The sequence below is a fragment of the Merops nubicus genome, unplaced genomic scaffold (assembly GCF_000691845.1).
Source record: "Merops nubicus isolate BGI_N331 unplaced genomic scaffold, ASM69184v1 scaffold3838, whole genome shotgun sequence".
Lineage (NCBI taxonomy): Eukaryota > Metazoa > Chordata > Aves > Coraciiformes > Meropidae > Merops > Merops nubicus.
Window position 1 is genome coordinate 26,210 of NW_008623508.1, and position 17,658 is coordinate 43,867.

At 38.1% G+C, this 17,658-nt stretch overlaps 1 protein-coding gene across 1 annotated transcript in view; it reads right to left on the reverse strand.

Annotated features, from left to right (window-relative positions):
• Window positions 1-17,658, reverse strand: part of PLXDC2 (plexin domain containing 2) — a gene marked incomplete at both ends in the record, with an annotated part of 121,560 nt that overhangs the window by 12,989 nt on the left and 90,913 nt on the right. The window contains 2 exons of the mRNA XM_008945080.1: window positions 13,113-13,194; window positions 14,078-14,173. Coding sequence (XP_008943328.1) covers window positions 13,113-13,194; window positions 14,078-14,173 — 178 coding nt within the window. The remainder of the gene's footprint in view (window positions 1-13,112; window positions 13,195-14,077; window positions 14,174-17,658) is intronic.

Below are 17,658 nucleotides of genomic sequence, written 5' to 3' on the forward strand. Positions count from 1 at the left end.
AAGGGTTGAAATGCAATACCTTGTCCCTCTCTAAATTAATGTTCTGCCAAGAGGAGCTATTGGACAAAATGCACCTGCAGCACAATCAATTTTGCTAAAATCCATTAATGAAGCTTTTTCTGAATTTACCTGAAAAATTGTCCTGAAGTCATAAAGCTTGGGTTGGTCATATGTGTGTAATTTCTAATAAATCATTGTTTGAAAAGAAAAAAATCCCAAGTTGTCCAGTTGCTGTAATCAGTAAGGATTTATTTCAGTCCATTAGAAGGCAAGATAAACTGCAAAATAGCAGTAGCACTGCTTTATGTATAGCGATGCATATAAATATTGTAAAAAGAGGAAGTACGAATAATGGAACCAACCTGTTTCAGTATTATTTTGCCTTTAATGATTAAAAATTCAGTTACAACTACCAAGAAAAAAAATATTTCATTAGTAGTCCCTTGCTTATATAGTTTGCTCATAAACTGGGAGAACTGCTGCTGGAGGGCCTAACTGCTATCTTTAGAAATTAAACACCTGCTTATGTTTTCTTTCATTTCTTTTCCTCCTTAGTCCCCATATTAGAACTTTGAAGAGTTTTTCTCTCCAAAGTCAAACCTCTTTATATGCTGTAATACTTTATTTCAGGAGCGGTGACTATAAACTATTTAAAAATTCACTGTGTTCATTAGGTGAAGAAACCAGTCAACTTCTAACTCTTCTAGTCGCAGAGGAACAGTAGTTAGCATAAAATAATATTAAAAAACCCTATATATGATAGTCAAAAGAGAGAGAATTGGATAAAAATAACAGCAGTTTAACAAATAAAAGTAACTTTGAGACAAAATTATGCTCATTAGGTTAAGGAAGTTAGCAAATTTCAGAGGCATGATAAAGAGACGAGTTGGGACTTTACACATACAAGAAGTAGAAGAAACAGCTTGACTGTCCATAAGACATCTAACCAGGGTGAAAATTAATGCTGTAGACAAGATAATAAGTTGATATCTGATTATTTTATGTTAAGATATATTACAATGAGACAACCAAAGAAGACATTGAGACTCTGACTGCACTCTTGTGTCTTTGAATCTGTGCTCACATAGAGGAGATTCCCATCTTCAGATGTTAGTCTTCCTGAAGCTCGGTCTCTGAAATTAGGTAAAATTTCTGCCTTACCTGGTAATTTCCCTCTCAGTGTTTTTGAAGTAATCTTTTGTGTTTAAGTAACTGTCTTATTTTTTCTATTTGTTCTCTTTTCCATTCTGCATTCACCTAGCTATTCATCACCTATCTATATTTCACATTACCATACAATACAAATCAATAACCTAATTGGTTTGCATTATATATTATTCACCCAGTGTAATGCATGAGCATGTTGCTAAGTATAAATCTTTACATTTTTTTCAGGAAAGCCCCACTTCCTTGAGTTGTATAATCACAGGAGTGCAAGGAACACAAGCAAGTAAAGTTTTGTAGTTACATTAGACCAGCACTTGAGACATTTGGCAATCAACCAGGCTATGATGCCTGGTATAGAAACAGAGTCTTGAAAAAGCCCATGACATAGCATGGCATAGAACAGTGATCAGAAGTCTGGGTCAAGTTTTATAAAATGTTTAGGATATGTGTAAATTGTATTCTGAGGCATCTATCTGTGGGGTCATTTGACAGGCAGGTGATACCTTTCATCAGTGAAACAGGGACAGGTTTGAACCCAAACTTTCTGGTGCTAGCTACCAAGGTAACAAATGAACAAATAAAAATGAAACCAAACAAAAAAGCACTTGGAGCTGCTGTGTGACTCAATGTGGTGCAGTTCCACCAGCAAACGACCGTTAATCATGGAGTGAATGTCTTTTTAATAGAGCAAGGCAATAGCCACTATTATGGCTATAGCACTGAGGATAAACAAGCAATGTGGAATTAAGTCTGAAGTCAACTCTGTTGAGATTTGAAAGGTTTATGGCTGGCACAGAAGTTTCAGTGTTAGATATAAATGGTTCATCAGTGACTGGCTGGGATTTTATCTTACTGAAGAATAAAAAGTTTGAATTGCAAGGGTCTCTGCACAAAAGAGCTGTACTACCTACTTGTTTAATAGTATCTTAGGTGCATCTGTGAAATTACACATGGAAATTAAACACAGATTTTGTGATCTTCCTTCCAAATTAATAGGCAAAAGTAAATATTCTTAAAGGTATAAATAATGGATGGATGTCTACCTTCCCTCCTCTCAATGGGATTTAAGTCCTTAACTGTGCTCTGTATCTTTGATTACTATTTCCTGCATTTATAATAAAGCACCTTAGGAATGTGATATATTTAATAGACCTACATGAGACAGACTTTGCATTAAGGGCTTAAAACAGTCCAGGCAGTTTTCCTTTTTTGTATTGACTGTAATACCTATGTCTTGTCCAAATTGTGCTGTAAAATTGGATACCACAGAAACCTACAGAGTGGATAACAGAGTTTCTAAGCTCAAAAAGTCTCTAGCAAGGGAATCAATAGCTAGTGAAACCAATCTCAAATTTTGAAAGGCAAATAATATGATAAGAAACACAAATATACAAGTAGTGTGAGTGATGTAGTTTAAATCAACAGTGGTGGTTTATATGAGATATATATAGATTAAGAAACCTCAAAATGCTTCCCAGTCATCAGGTCCAGGATTTCACAGAAAATATTTCAACAGAAAGATAAGGATTTCAGAGTAATGAGAACTGTAGCGATCTTCTGCCCATTTTTTAGAAATAATTTTTTAACCCAGCCTTGCATTTCTTAAAAATCTGCATTGGTTATGAGTGTAACTGTTGTCCTCATGCTCTTCTGAGTTATTCCAGAAAACAAAGCAAGGCATAAAAGTGTAAAAGTGTGTGACTAATCCTGCAGCTGTAAGAAAACTGGCTAGTTTCTGTATGAAAGCAGCATTCAAATTCAGTTGTGTAGATATCAGATCTACTAATGGTAGGATAAGGAGAATTTTACTCTCTAGGTTGGGGCTACTAAGGACATCAGTGAGCAGATGGAAGAACACTGTGGAAGAAAGCGTGGAGAAAGGAAACTCGAGGAATGAAGCTTATAAGACAAAGTTCTACTAGTGCAGGATAAAGTTCAGTATTTGCCCAGAAAAGGTATTTCACATAGCTCTCAGGAGGTATGTGTTCATTTTAATGTATCAGCTTTGAACCATGGAAGGGGATGAGTCTACTCCAGCGGGTCCCACACTGTATTAGTGAATTGGTTAGTCTTGCTCTGACATGTCCTGTGCCTCCAAGAGCTATTGCACCTTCACTAGAGTTCTGTTCCAAGACTAAATTTTTTAGGTTTATTTGTATTAATCATAGGAATTGTTCTAGACAATCTGCACTCAAAAGGAATTACAGAAATTCCACAGTAATTCCACAGGATCCAGTCACTAACAAATTCAACAAATATATAAAAAAAATGTAGAAAGGCTATTTATCTGCTATTTATCCATGTATCAATCTCAGTGAAAACTTAGTTCATCCAGCAGCAGGCTATCTTTCAATAAAAACATGTTAAGAGCCCTGGATCACCTGTGTTCCATAACAGCACTTTTGAATGTACTGTTACACACATTTTACTGATATGTACCATCATGTATTTCTAAATGTACCTTCAGGCTCACTGAAGCTTACACTGTCTTCTGAACAGAACCGCCGTCCCACTTGAGAATATCTATTACTATGATCTTGTGAAGCTTCTTTCATCAAACAATATCATCACTGGACTCACTCTGGTTTGAGAAAGTGCTTTGTTCATCAAGCATTTCTCTGCCATTTTCTTTTCTTGCTTTACTCTCGTTAGGCTTGCTATGCATACAAAATTCTCAATTATTGAATACTAATTTCCTAACAGTTTTTGGCAATTCATAGGTTCAAATTAGCTTGTCAAATTAAGAGTGAGCATCTTGGAAAGGATTTGAAGAACTTGGGTGTGAAGCAATTTTCTGCTCAATAAAGTATGGATCTAGTTATTGTATCATTCTTATCAGTATTATATCAGTGCTGACAAATTTAAACATTCATTCTTGATGCATTTGTTGCACTTGATTAAAATGATCAATTGCTGTCTCAACACAACTTTTAACACAGAAGAAAAATATAGTGCATTTTAATCAGAGCAAACTCTGACAGAGGACCAGAATTTCTGCTTCTCAGATTTTCAGTATGATTGCTCCATAATTGGCAAAGAAACTATGTCAGGTAAAAAAATAGTACTGACATAACTTTTCATATATCATAGGGTAAACTTGGCCTAATTCAACAATCTTCTTGTTAAGACCCAGGTGTTAGGACTCTACCATCTTTTCATGTAAAACCACTCCAGCTAAAAGAACTGCCTTAGTGGAACACAAATTCTACAGACTGGTGGAATCTGGGCCCATTGCTTTTGCTTTGTCTGAAGTGGCAGTACAATTAGCAAATTCATTGTTATACACTTTGATAAAAAGGAATATATTGTACAGAACACACTATATTTTAAACCTCTAGCCCTTCCAAAGCATTGAAAATGAGATTTTCCTCATTATTTTTATATGAATCTATTACACTGATTGGATTATATATGCTCCCTCTGGTGGATTACTTATTCCATATGAATGCATCAAATTTCTTTATTTTGTAATTCAATGGCTAAGATACTATGGAAAATTTTGTAATAACAGAACAAATAGCAGAACATTACTGTCTGTTAAATAGTGTTGGGATAAAAGCAGTATGAGTATAAATTGGAAACTCTTCCATCTTCTAATTTGTAATTGAAATATGTAACATCCCTAAAGCAAATAGCCAAGGAAAATGGATAAAACCAGGAAGTGTTTAAAAGTAAGCATTTGAAGCAAATCTACTGGACTTCTATGACAGATTGACTACATCAATGGACAAGGGAAGAGCTATGGATGTCATCTCTCTGGACTTCTGTAGAGCCTTTGACTTGGTCCCACAGAACATACCTCTCTCTAAACTTGAAAGAGATGGATTTGGTGGATGAGGAATTGGTTGTCTGGTCGTATCCAGAGGATAGTGTCAATGGTTCAATGTCTCTTCAGCAGGGCTGGTTGCAAAAGGTCAACAGGACATGGCTTTAGACTAAAAGAGGGTAGATTTAGGGAAGAAATTTTTTACAGTGAGGTTGGTAAAACAGTGGAAGAGGTTGCCCAGAGAGGTGGTAGATGCCCCATCCCTCAAAGCATTCCAGGTCAGGTTGGTTGGGGCTCTGAACAACCTGATCTAGTTAACGATGGCCCTGCTTACCACAGGGGTGTTGAACTAGACCTTTAAAGTCCTTTCCAAGCCAAAGTATTCTATGCTTTTATGAATAAAAATTGAACTCTACAAATGGTTGGCTATTTATGTAAGGACAGGCATAAAAATATTTTCAGACTCACAAGATAGAACTTCCTTCCTCACTGTACAAGTGTTTTACAACCTTGCACTACAATGCCCAAGCTTGTTACTTCACTTTAGACCATCAGTAACTTCAGTTCTATGCCTTCATTGTAATTTCTTTACATAAGAACTTCCAGAGCTTTTGAGTGCATTTATAAAGTCCAAGTTAAAAACTAGATTTCAAGATTTACCAAAGTATGTCATAACAAGAGATGTCCACTACATGTTCTTTGTATAGTTAAGCTAATGTATCTGCACTTTCAGCTTTTGAGTACTTTTGGTGCTGATCTCATTCGTTGCCTTTCTCTGCTCTGTAATGGAATCTACAACTTTTGTAATGCTGCTAGCTATTGAATGAAAGATGAGGGAAATGTAGGTACAATAATTTGTGTATGGAAGAAGACCTGCTGTTTCTTGTTTAGGTTTAATTATTTTGCTTTGTAAGTGGGGGGTTGATGTAGTCAGTATGATATTTGTTTTTGTGGGCTCTTTTATAATTCTTTATGGGTGGTGCTTTGCTCAGGTGATAAATATTTCAGATTACATAGGACTTATTTATACCACAACAGTTTTTATGAAACTAAGTTTCATCAGATGGGATATACAGAACAACAAATGAACAAAAAACCTAACCCTGTTCCTCTTCCTGATATTAAAAATTTCCAGAAAAACTCAGATTTCAAAGTTAACTAAACACGTTTCCTATGTCTTCTGAAAGAAAGAATAAACAAACAACATATTTCAAGCTTGTCCAGACGTTCAGAAGACAATAATAATAATAGGCAACCTTTTTTTTGTCAATTACCATAAGGGCACCATAGAAAACTGTCAGTTCAGCTTTCAACTATAAAGTCTTCTCTTAAGAACTGCAAGTGCCTAAAGATTTTCCCTTTCCTACTTCCCATCTAATCAGCATGGAATGTAAAATAACTTGTTCCTTTATTACCTGCTTAGATGGGAACAAGGATTATCGTAATAAAAGATTAGAAGTATCAAGACTTAAATCACATTACTGCTACTATTCACAGACATTTCTTATTTTTTGCATTGCTGAGAAGACATTTAATAAAAACCCACCATAACTCTTTCATTTACACTACTAGAGTGGTTGCTGGCATATGGGAGTAAGCATCTATGTGAAATTTATCACAAATGGGATTCTTTAATCTTTTTAGCTCAGGACTGTTTTAAGAGTACAAGAAGCTTTGGGAGGTGTGTGCACACATGTAGGTAGAATAAGCGCCTAGAGTGCATGGAGAATCCTGACTCATAACTAGAAAAAGAAAGTCCAACATGGGAATTTGTGCAGCTTGTTCCAAAGCACTTTTCAAATTGGGACTTTGATTTCTCTGAGTCAATGCCTGCCTGGAACACCTGCCGTATGAGAAGAGGCTGAGAGACCTGGGGCTTTGTAGTCAGGAGAAGAGAAGACTTAGGGGGGGATCTAATTGATGTGTATAAATATACGAGGGCTGGGTGTCAGGAAGGAAGGGGCAACCTCTTTTCACTTATGCCCTGTGACGGGACATGGGGCAACGGATACAAGCTGGAGCACAGGAAGTTCCACCTTAACATGAGGAAGAACTTCTTTACTGTGAGGGTTCCAGAGCACTGGAACAGGCTCCCCAGGGAGGTTGTGGAGTCTCCTTCCTTGGAGACTTTTAAGACCCGTCTGGATGAGTTCCTGTGTGACCTGACTGATGGTCCTGCTCTGGCAGAGGGGTTGGACTTGATGATCTCCAGAGGTCCCTTTAATATTCAATATGTAGCCTGGGAAAAAGAGACTCTTAAGTATAAAAGTGCATTTATGCACTTACTACGACCATGAACTTTTGTAAACTAGGACTCCCAAAGCTGAATCTCTCTTCCCTTGCAGACCTGGAAAAGATACAAGCCGGGCTGACTGGACAGCAGTGGCAGAAGCTGACCCTGAGTCTCCAGGAAGCCATTGCCTAAGGGTGGTGAAGTTGCTCTGAGCTGGAGCCATGCAAGGGGTATAAGTTTCAATGCTCAAGCTTAAACACCTTGACATCTAATGGGACACCCTTCAAGAGTGACTTGGGTTCAGAGAACCCTCACTTAACTCCTGTGCCTCAGGGAGTTCTCTGATCATTGTGAGACTGTTGTTGTGTAAAGGGAAGCATCACAGCTAGCAGGAAGAGGAGCTTCATGGGGCTCACCAACTACACTGCTGAGCCCTGCCCTAGATTCAGGCAGCTCTTAAGTATTTCCTCAGACAAAATTTGAGCCCCAGAGACCTTTTTTTTCCTTAGATACTTAAATCCAGCTTTTGATGAAAAGGAACTTATAGTGCTGATCTCCTATTCTGCATAACTTCCCTTGAAAACCTAAGTGAGTCAGACAGCAAAATGGCCTTATATATCTAGCCATTAGGCTTTACGGTGCCCTTGGCATAAGGCAGTCAGTTTTGAGGATTTAAAATTTGAATACAGCTACCAACAGTGACAGCTGAATGAAACTATCCTCTAAATTATTTGCAGCTCTTCCCCTTCGTCCTTCAGTCCCCTATCTCCAGGATTGAAATGATAGTACTGTGCTAAACCTGAGGGATACTGCAAGGATTGGGAGACGGTTTCGTCCTGTATTAATGCACTGAAGCATGAGACACATTCAGAACCTAAGTATCCACCATGCACAGATTGCAAGAGTGCGAATGTTCTTTGTCTTCTTATTTCTGAACTCACTGAAGTATCAGTATTACTTTGCTGCTGAAGTCTGAGACTTTCCTGAAGTTCATCAAAACAAAAACACCAATATAATCTGAACAAAATTATTTTCAAACCTTTTCAAAACTTTCTATAAAGATTGCATTCAAAAATTCCTTGATCATTTAAGTATCATATTTCCACTCTATTTCAGTGTCAAGTCTTTTAAAGTTAATAAGCACAATTTATTTCTTGTGCAATTAACTTCAAATATTTCCAAGGGAACTCACTATTTCAGTAATGTGAGCAAGTTGGACAAATTGAACCTATAAAAAATCAACAAATTTGCCTTAAAGCTTCCAAAAACTTTCCTAGAAAATTACATCTCTAACATGCAGGCTATACCAAGTGCCTAGAGCATATAAACATTGTATCATCTTTTCATGATTCTGAAAAACAGATCTAATAATTAGCTCTCCCAGTTTTTACATGCTGGGAAGTCAGAGATAACGAAGAGCAAATAATCCAAGTTTCAGTCACAGATGATTACTGTGAGACAGATGTTCAGTGCTTCTGGCATTTTATAGACATAGATGCTTGTGTAGGAGAAAAGTATAATACCACCTTAGCTTACATGTTTATAGTTAGTTTCCTATGGCACAGTTATGGAACATATGTGGTTTAAAAAAATAAAAACCTAGGAGGATCCTCCATCTGCTGAGGTCAAAAGAAAATTATATGCCTTTGCATTAGTCGTGATCAAACTGTATGACATATATCACATTTTATTTCAGAGTGGATAGTTTGATGATCCCTTATGAAAAGGGAAACCAATTTAAGCATGTAGACAGTAACAGGAATAGAAAATTTTCCCTGAATCATCTGCAAGAAGAATCTGCCTCTCCACAGACTGCAGAGTTTGCACAGCAGCTGGGCTGAAGTTACAGGTAGGAAACAACCCACTGCTGTAGAATAAAGTTATTTTCATTCCAGCACAGATTGCCCACATGGGGGAGTACAGCAATTCTGCAATGGCTCTGCTGGTCAGTTTTCCTTGTACAGCTGCAGGTTTTTTATACAAAGTGTCATACAAATTTTGTTTTTCCAACAATTATACTTTGTTGTGTGAATGATTTAATATGTGGTTTAAATTTTGTGTAAAAAAAAAAAAAAACAAACCTACAACATGCTGTTAATGGTAGTAATGCTGTTCTGGCTAAATAGAGTCATAACTTGTGGGGGAAAAGGGCTGTAGAATTGGTATAGAGTTTTGTTTCCTGCTGGACACATTTGCTTGTTATATCCACATGGAAGTCAGTCTGTTCTGGGAGATCTCACTTTAAGGAACCAAAGTGCTACTGTGGCTCTACTGACATCACTGTCATAGATATATCTGATCCTCTTTGCTCCTTAACATTCTCCTCACTGCCAAATAGGCATTCTCCTGCTGCAGAAATCAGAGCATTAGATCACTCAGTAGATTACTGCCACACTAGAAACCTGTCACTATCAAGTTCAAAGCCTTCCTCAGGCTTTTGCACCAAAGGCTAACTCCTCTCCCACCGTAGGCCTTGCCTACAGCCAAGATGGACAGCTTTTCATTTCTTACCTCCCAGATCAGTGTGTGCAGTCAGCTTTGCAACCCAGATGCACTACTCAGGCATTACTGTTAAGCATTTGCTTCCGCTTACTTCAAAAACCCCTATGAGCACTCATTTGAATGTGGACTGGAATTATTAATTTTCTTTGTACTCTAGACACTTTTGAAACATCTATGTTAATATTTCAAGTAATGCTATGTCCTTGTTTTTCTGAGCAATGTCTACCACAACAGGAGGCAAAAGTCTAGGCTGATTTATAAGGCTGGTGACTGAAAAGCACTGACACACAGAAAAAGTTGGAGAACTATGAGTAAAGCACTCACAACTTTCCATCCATTATTATTTTTAACCAAGACAGTTAGGTTTTCTTGTTGAGCAAGTGCTTCTTTATCGAAGGCAGGTGAAAGTATTCAGAACTGGTACAGGACAGAAAATTGTCAAAGCTGAGACAGGAATAAGTCCTGATCATGATGATCTAGCAGTGTAATGAACCCTAATGAAACAAATGCTCAGTCTTCACACTTTGGACAACAAGTTGCCTCTTTTCACAAAATATGTATCCACTTATTATATCATATCTGTTTCTCTGTGGAACTGAACTAGTTGAAATAGGCTGCTCATTTCAGAAGCTGGAGGAGAGTACGCAAGAAAGGCAATGGGGCCTGAAGCAGACATTACCAAAGCTGTATTTCCAGAGAAAATAACAGTTAAAAAAAAAAAAAAGGTGTAAAATCTAGTATAAAATTAAGATGTTCAGGGGACTGGACCATAGACTCAGAGGTTTTCAGGACTCAGATGAACAAAGTCATGAACAAACTGGTCTGATCTGATCTCACAGCTGGCCCTGCTTTGAACAGGTTAGACTAGATGGCCTCCAGTGGGTCCTTCCATTCTGAACTCCTCTATGATTCTATACACATTTCTCCATTTGCTTAAACTTGGCTAAATATCACTCATCTTTATAGATACAAATTAGATGGCATGTTTTTGGTTTTTTTTAAACTGCTGAAATTGCCACGTAGAGGCATAATCTGGGTTCACTTTTCCGGGACCATCTTTTTCTAAGGAATTGACTCCACAGTTCCTGCTTTTGCTGCTAGTCAAATAATGTCCAAACAGTCCGCATGAAATTACCATCTTAGTACTGTAAGTAATAGGCTAATTAACAGCAATAAAACTGTTCAGTCTATCTGCTGCAGCATGGAGCCAGCTGTTTTGTGGAACAGTACAGGACTGCCTCATAGCAGGTTCATCTTTGATTGCAGTGATCTTCATAGGCAAAATAAAAATCAAGAGATTTTTAATCCAAAATTTAATGGAATAGAAATAGGTGTGTTGAGACTGTATGTTTTTCAGCAGTAAATTATACCTTGCCAGTTGTGAAGAGGCAGCCACAAATTCATCTAAATACATGGGAGGGAACACAGTACGACTACATGCCTGGTGTTGCTTCCTGCTAAAGGTTAAAGATACAATTCTTTTAGCTCTTCACAGTGAATTTGTGTCTCAGTGAGCAAAACAGATTTTCTAGCAGTTCCAGATCTCAGTTCTTCAGAAATTACAGAAAAACACAAATGATCTCAAGGTTTGCCTGTTCTTCATAAGAGGTCTGAACTGTACCATAAAACTGAGTTTATCCAAACAGAAATGAGAACACTGTCCACAAAGCAACAGGCTTTTCTCTAACCAAAGCCAACAGAAACACAGTGCTACAGCACTTATTAATGGAAGGAGAATCAAGAAATGCTTGAAAACAATAAATTGGCTAAAGCAATCAAGATCTGTTCATGTTTGCAAATATCCATTACGATAGTATATTTTGTGTCAAAGAACTGGTGTTAATTAAATTTTTGCTAGGAAGAGCAATGACGGTGAGTGGGTAAAGACATTTCTGGAAAAGCTACAGCTGCATTTCCATTTTGCTGGGTGTGCTCCAGCTGCTCCACAGTCTAAAATGCCCCTACTACTGACTTTGTCCTTGTCAATGTGACAGTGAGAGGCTGAGGACGTAGCCACCTGTGACCACAATAAATATAATGGGAGGTGAAAAGCAAACCGACTCCAACTCTTTGCATGTATTGATCTTCCTACTGTTAAGAGAACAAGTATGTCTTTATAGTTACCTTACCACCCCACATCTCCATGTGGTTAAACTATTTTTGATGAAGCCAGGGATATAGGAAGAAAATATTTTATTATGATTTCTACTTCTTATTCTCCTTGAAAAGGATTTTAAAATAGGGTTAAAGAAACAGGAACAAGACATTGACTCCAAAACCAACTGTTTTGACAATTCTTATCTCATTTCTTTGCTGACATGTAATGGGAAAATGATGTGATTCTGTTCAACATCTTCATTAATGCCTTTGATGACGATATAGTGTCTTCTCAGCAAGTTTGCTGATGGCACAAAACTGGGAGGTTTGGCTGATACACCTGAAGGCTGTGTGGCCAATCAGTGAGATTAGGACAGACTGGAGATCTGGGCAAAGGGGAACCTAATGAGGTTCAACAAGTATGAGTGCAGAGTCCTTCACCTGGGCAGGAGTAATAAAATGCACCAGTCCAGGTTAGGAGGAGATCTGCTAGAGAGCAGCTCCCTGGAGAGGGACCTTGGAGTTCTGGTGGATAACAAGTTGTCCATGGGACAGCAGTGTGCCCTTGTGGCCAGGAAGACCAATGGTCTCCTGGGGTGCATTAAGAAAAGTGTGTCCAGCAGAACAAGGGAGGTCCTCCTGCCCCTCTACTCTGCCCTGGTGAGACCTCATCTGGAGTGTTGTGTCCAGTTCTGGGCTCCCCATTTCAAAAGGGACAGAGATCTACTTGAACAAGTCCAGCAGAGGGCTATGAGGATGACTGAGGGATTGGAACACCTGCCTTAGGAGGAAAGGCTTGGGTTGTTTGAGGGGAAGAAAACGAAGGGGGGGGGGGGGGGGAGGGAATCTAATTAATGCATATAAATATATGAGGGCTGGTTTTTCAAGAAGTAAGGGGCAACCTCTTTTCACTCGTACCCTGCGACAGGACAAGGGGCAATGGATACAAGCTGGAGCACAGGAAGATCCCCCTCAACATGAGGAAGAACTTCTTTACTGTAAGGGTTCCAGAGCACTGGAACAGGCTCCCCAGGGAGGTTGTGGGGTCTCCTTCCTTGGAGACTTTTAAGACCCGTCTGGATGTGTTCCTGTGTGACCTGCCCTCGACTAGATGGTCCTGCTCTGGCAGGGGGTTTGGACTTGATGATCTCCAGAATTCTCTTCCAACCCCTAACATTCTGTGATGTGTTGCTAGTGATTGCAACTGAGGTTTATGTTCATGTGAAAGTATGTATATAAGACCTAAACATAATAACCCTTTGTGCTGAATAACCTACAGGCAATGTTTTTGATATCCTTTGAGCACAGCTGCACATCCACACAAAGAAGAAATATCCTTTTCTTTACCTTTGCAGTTTACTGCACCAGCTGCAGTTGAAACCAATCTGGGCAGTGACACAGGGACCACAGCTGGTAAACTGGAGGCAAGCTGGAACATAGATAAATAAACACAAATTATTAAATTAATCTTGCAAATAAATCTCATAAAAAGCACAAGAGAAGGATAGTCTTCAGATAATATATATTTACTAATTCAACAGGTTCACATATGTCCAAAATAAGACAGTAAACCCAGCCTACTACAATGCATTGCACGACTATATACACAAAGGTACATTTTATTTAAAGGATATAATTTGTGTTCAATTTGTAAACATATTCCCACTTCCACATCTAGTCATTCAGTTTAACTGCTAATATTTTTTTATCTTTTTGCTTAACATTAAGTATTTCCTTAAGTCCCTTTCTTCCCTGGCTCCAGTGTTCCTTGGCGTTGCTAACATTTAGGTGTAAGCAGGTAAGATGACTGGCAGAAAAGTGTGCAAGCACTATAATTGGACTAGAAGAAAGTAAAATAGTTGTTTCCATGAAACCAGATATTTCTAAACAATGTAGTTTTACCTTGGATAGAAGAGGCAGATGAACTGCAAAATGTGTTTGGGGATATTCCTTCACAATGTGGTGCACAACACACAGAAGAATTTGTGTTTGTCTTGCAAGCAAGAAAACTGTTCTTTTTTTTTTCTTGAGGAAACAAATTTGAAGGCAATATGATAATTCTTTCAAAAAAAAAAAAAATTGGCACAAATTTCATTCAAAACCTACTGGGAGCTATATACCTATAAACTAGCTTGAAATACACAAGGATGCACTGGATAATGCATCATCCGCCTGGGAATAAATCTGAGAGAGCATAAATGAATCTGTCCATGATCCCAAGGCCACAGATAAAATACTTAAAATTGTGTGTGTATTGCTGGGAGGGGGACCATTCCCAGATCTGGCTCCTAGCCATATTATGTCTTACTTACTTGGGAGAGGTATCATTTCAACAGCTGAGAGATTGGTAATCTTTGACATTTGTAGCTCCACCCTGTGGTACTCATAAATAGTTCTTCTACGGACATCTACCAGGAAAGAAAAATAAAAATATTTTCATGCTTTACTATTTTACATCCTGCAGATTATGAAAAATAGTGGATGTAGTGATTGCTCACTGTTCCTTAGTGTACAATTGGTGCATACATGGTACCATTTTTCTTCAAGAATATATTTTAACTTTTGACATCATGAAAGAACATATGAAAGGTATAGACAGAGAATTTTTCACTTGAAGAACCATCAGAGCCGACAGAATAGGTACCTATTCCCAGTAAAGGATTATGAAAATGCTGAGTGTGCTCTCAAGCATCTTAGTGATTCATTTAAGCAGAAATTCTAGAGAATGTGCTGTCAGACATTTTAGGGTATATTTCAGATGCTTGCTTTCCTAAAACATTCTCAGCTTACAGACTTTAGAGATATGCTTTGTATGCTCACTTTGTCAGTCGTTGTCAAGATGTGCAAACAAAACTGATTTCACTGCTTAATCAGATGTGTTAGCTACAAGCTAGCTCACATCTAAATGCACTAGAACATTTTTTCATATTACAATATTAAAGAAGACAAGACTTCTTAAACAGCCAGTGTCATGCATAATCTTCACACAAGCTGACTGCACCTAAGTTTTTAAATTTGATCTAGTCAGTGCACTGTTTGCATGGACTTTGAATACACAGACAACTGTAAGACCCAAGCACAAGATAAGTGTGAAAAAGATCACATAATTGTTAAGTTTCCAGATCAATAGCCTAACACATATTCTGAATATTCCAGATTTTAAGTGCATAGCTGCAATGCAGAGTGGTGAATTTACAAATTAAAGGCACAGCCTATGCTGCCAATCTGATCATCTAATGATGATTTCCTGGTATGCTGAATTCAAATATATGTCCTTTTTGAAGGCCTCCTAAACTAATTGAAATCAATGCTGAATACAATCACTGACCCTGTGGAATCATTCCAGAGAGGAATAAACATGCCAGAGAAGAGTAAAGGTAAAGGATTAACAGGTTACTCTGGTCAATGGCTAGTCTGAGTCTACATGCAACAGAACAAAATGAAATGCAGACAGCCACAAACACGATCTTAGGTTCTGTATTTCCAGCCATGTATGGATTAGGGCATACCTTGTTGCTTGATATAAAAGTTGTTTCTGTAGCTTGAACTGGGCTCACGTGCTGTTAATCACAGCAGATTATCTGTATATTATTGCATAACACCAAAGCTGAAATTTTTCACAGTCTCTTGTTAGGAGGAATGTTGTAGGTATTTTTCAGAGAGAAAATGAAACCTCAACTAAAACAAATCAAGCAATAAATATTAATTTTTAAGGGAAGAAAGAAAGTACATTAAGGTGTTCTGTGGCTAAAGTGCCTCTTGGCTGAAGCAGATGAGGCTTTCTAAGAAAAAAGGATGGCTGACCTCTAAAAGCACACATATGGGAATCCCCCTTACACCACCAAGAAAACAACCATCAAGCTATTTGTGTCAGTTGGAACAAACAGGGGAATCTCTGAGGAGGGACGAGGAGGCAGAGGTAGAGCTGTGCTGGGTGGGCTAACTCTCTCCTCATCAGGCAGCATCACTATAGGGGGAAGCAGCCTCTCTGCCCTTTCTGATTGCATAAGCTCTGAGGCACAGGCAGGTAGTGTTTGGTGTTCAGATAATAATATTTTTGTTTAACTCCAAATCAGCACCTTTGCCAAGCAGTTCCTCTTGCCCTTTATTTGAAGCTGACTTTGCTATGCCTTCACCCCTCCTGATAGTGGATTTCTCTTTTGCTATGAAATATGTGTATAATCGAGCTAGTTTCATTTTTTACCTGCAAAGTAATTCTGACTAGTTAAAAGACAGATATGGGGATGTGCCAAAAGTTTACCCCAATAAATGCCTTAGCCATGTTCTTCAAACAAAATGGACAGAAAGGGTTTTCAAGACAAAGCTAATCTTCTGCTGGGGTGGGGAAAATCTCTTGCAGCAGTGAAAGGCTAATGCTCCAAGGATGGTTAAGACTCATAAAAGTACCTGCCAGATTGAAGTGATCAGGAAATGTATTTGAAATGAACTCCTGCCAATACTGAAGGCTGTAATTTGTTTCCACAGAAATCTTTATCCTTCTGTCCAAAAAAATGAAAAAATGAATACACAAGTTAAAATGGCAGATGCCAACACTTTAATTGAACTCTATTTGTTCTCATCAGTAGCGGTACAATCTGGTATATTATCATCCTGTTTAATCAGAACCTTTCTAGCAGACTCCTCACAGGGTTTACAAGAAACAAGGAGCTTCTGGCATCTAGTAAAAATCAATGACTCAGGTCATAGGTGCTTTTATCTCACCCCGTGCATGACATTTTTTAAAAAAACAAACCACTCATTTTAAGAGAATTAAGATTGTTATTAAAAAATAACTTCTAACCATGCATATTTCAGCATGACTGTTGATCCCCTTAAATCCCACTGCCTAGTAGATTTAGGTTTAATCTTGCTCAGGAAGAAGACCACCAATTACAAGTGGTGAATTTGCATACAAGGGATCCACCTACTGTAAGATACCTAAGCATAGAGAGATTTTTGCATAGTCACCTTCTACCAGCTTTGTATACACTTGCAGGCAGATAGTTGGAACCACAAGCATCCAAATTTATCTGCCTGGCCAGGTTGTAAAAACATGCAGATGTACATTATTTTGTGAGTCTGACTTGAAACATGCTGTGCTTAGCTCCTCAAAATGCACCTTTTCCTCCTGTTTAGAATGCTGAGACTGTATCCCCTTAATAAAACAAGGTAGAAAAGCTAAACTCAATAGGATGAACAGTAATATAAATACTCTCCCCTGACGCTTTCCTCATCAGCCTCTCCACACACATTACTGCTCCAGTCCAAGACACACACTGCCTTCCACTCAGATGGAACTCGTTCCTTGTTGTCTTATACTGTCTACTTAGCTCTATTACAAAGAAGCATAAGTGCAGAATCATGAAGATATTATGAACATCAATATGCACCTAAACTTGTCAAGAACTAGTGAAATCGTGTGATATCAGCATCATATGCAGGTATTTTTTTGAGAAGAGTTATCGCATCAGATCTAAGAGGAAAGGGAGGAAAGCAAAAGGACTATTCACATGCATATGTAGTTTTGAAGGGCTATTCCTGGTTCTGAATTTTTGAAAATATGTATACATTCTTCTCCTAGTTATGAAAATATTTTACTTTCCTGTAGGTCTGAGTACCTCAAACACCCTTTTTAACTGAATGATGTAACATACAATATTTTTTTTCAAGACAGATTTTTTTTATTTTTAACATTTGGTTTAACTCACAGCATGGTCCAAATTGTTCTTTGGGTTGTTTCTGTGGCACATACATGTACCAACTTTGAATAAAAGGCCAAAGGTACAGTCCCAGCAGAAAAAGCTGAAGAAAACACCAGCTATTAGTGGAAAGTACATTTCTCAGTGACCTAGAGAGATAACATGAGGGGTCAGAAGGCCAATTGAAAGAATCC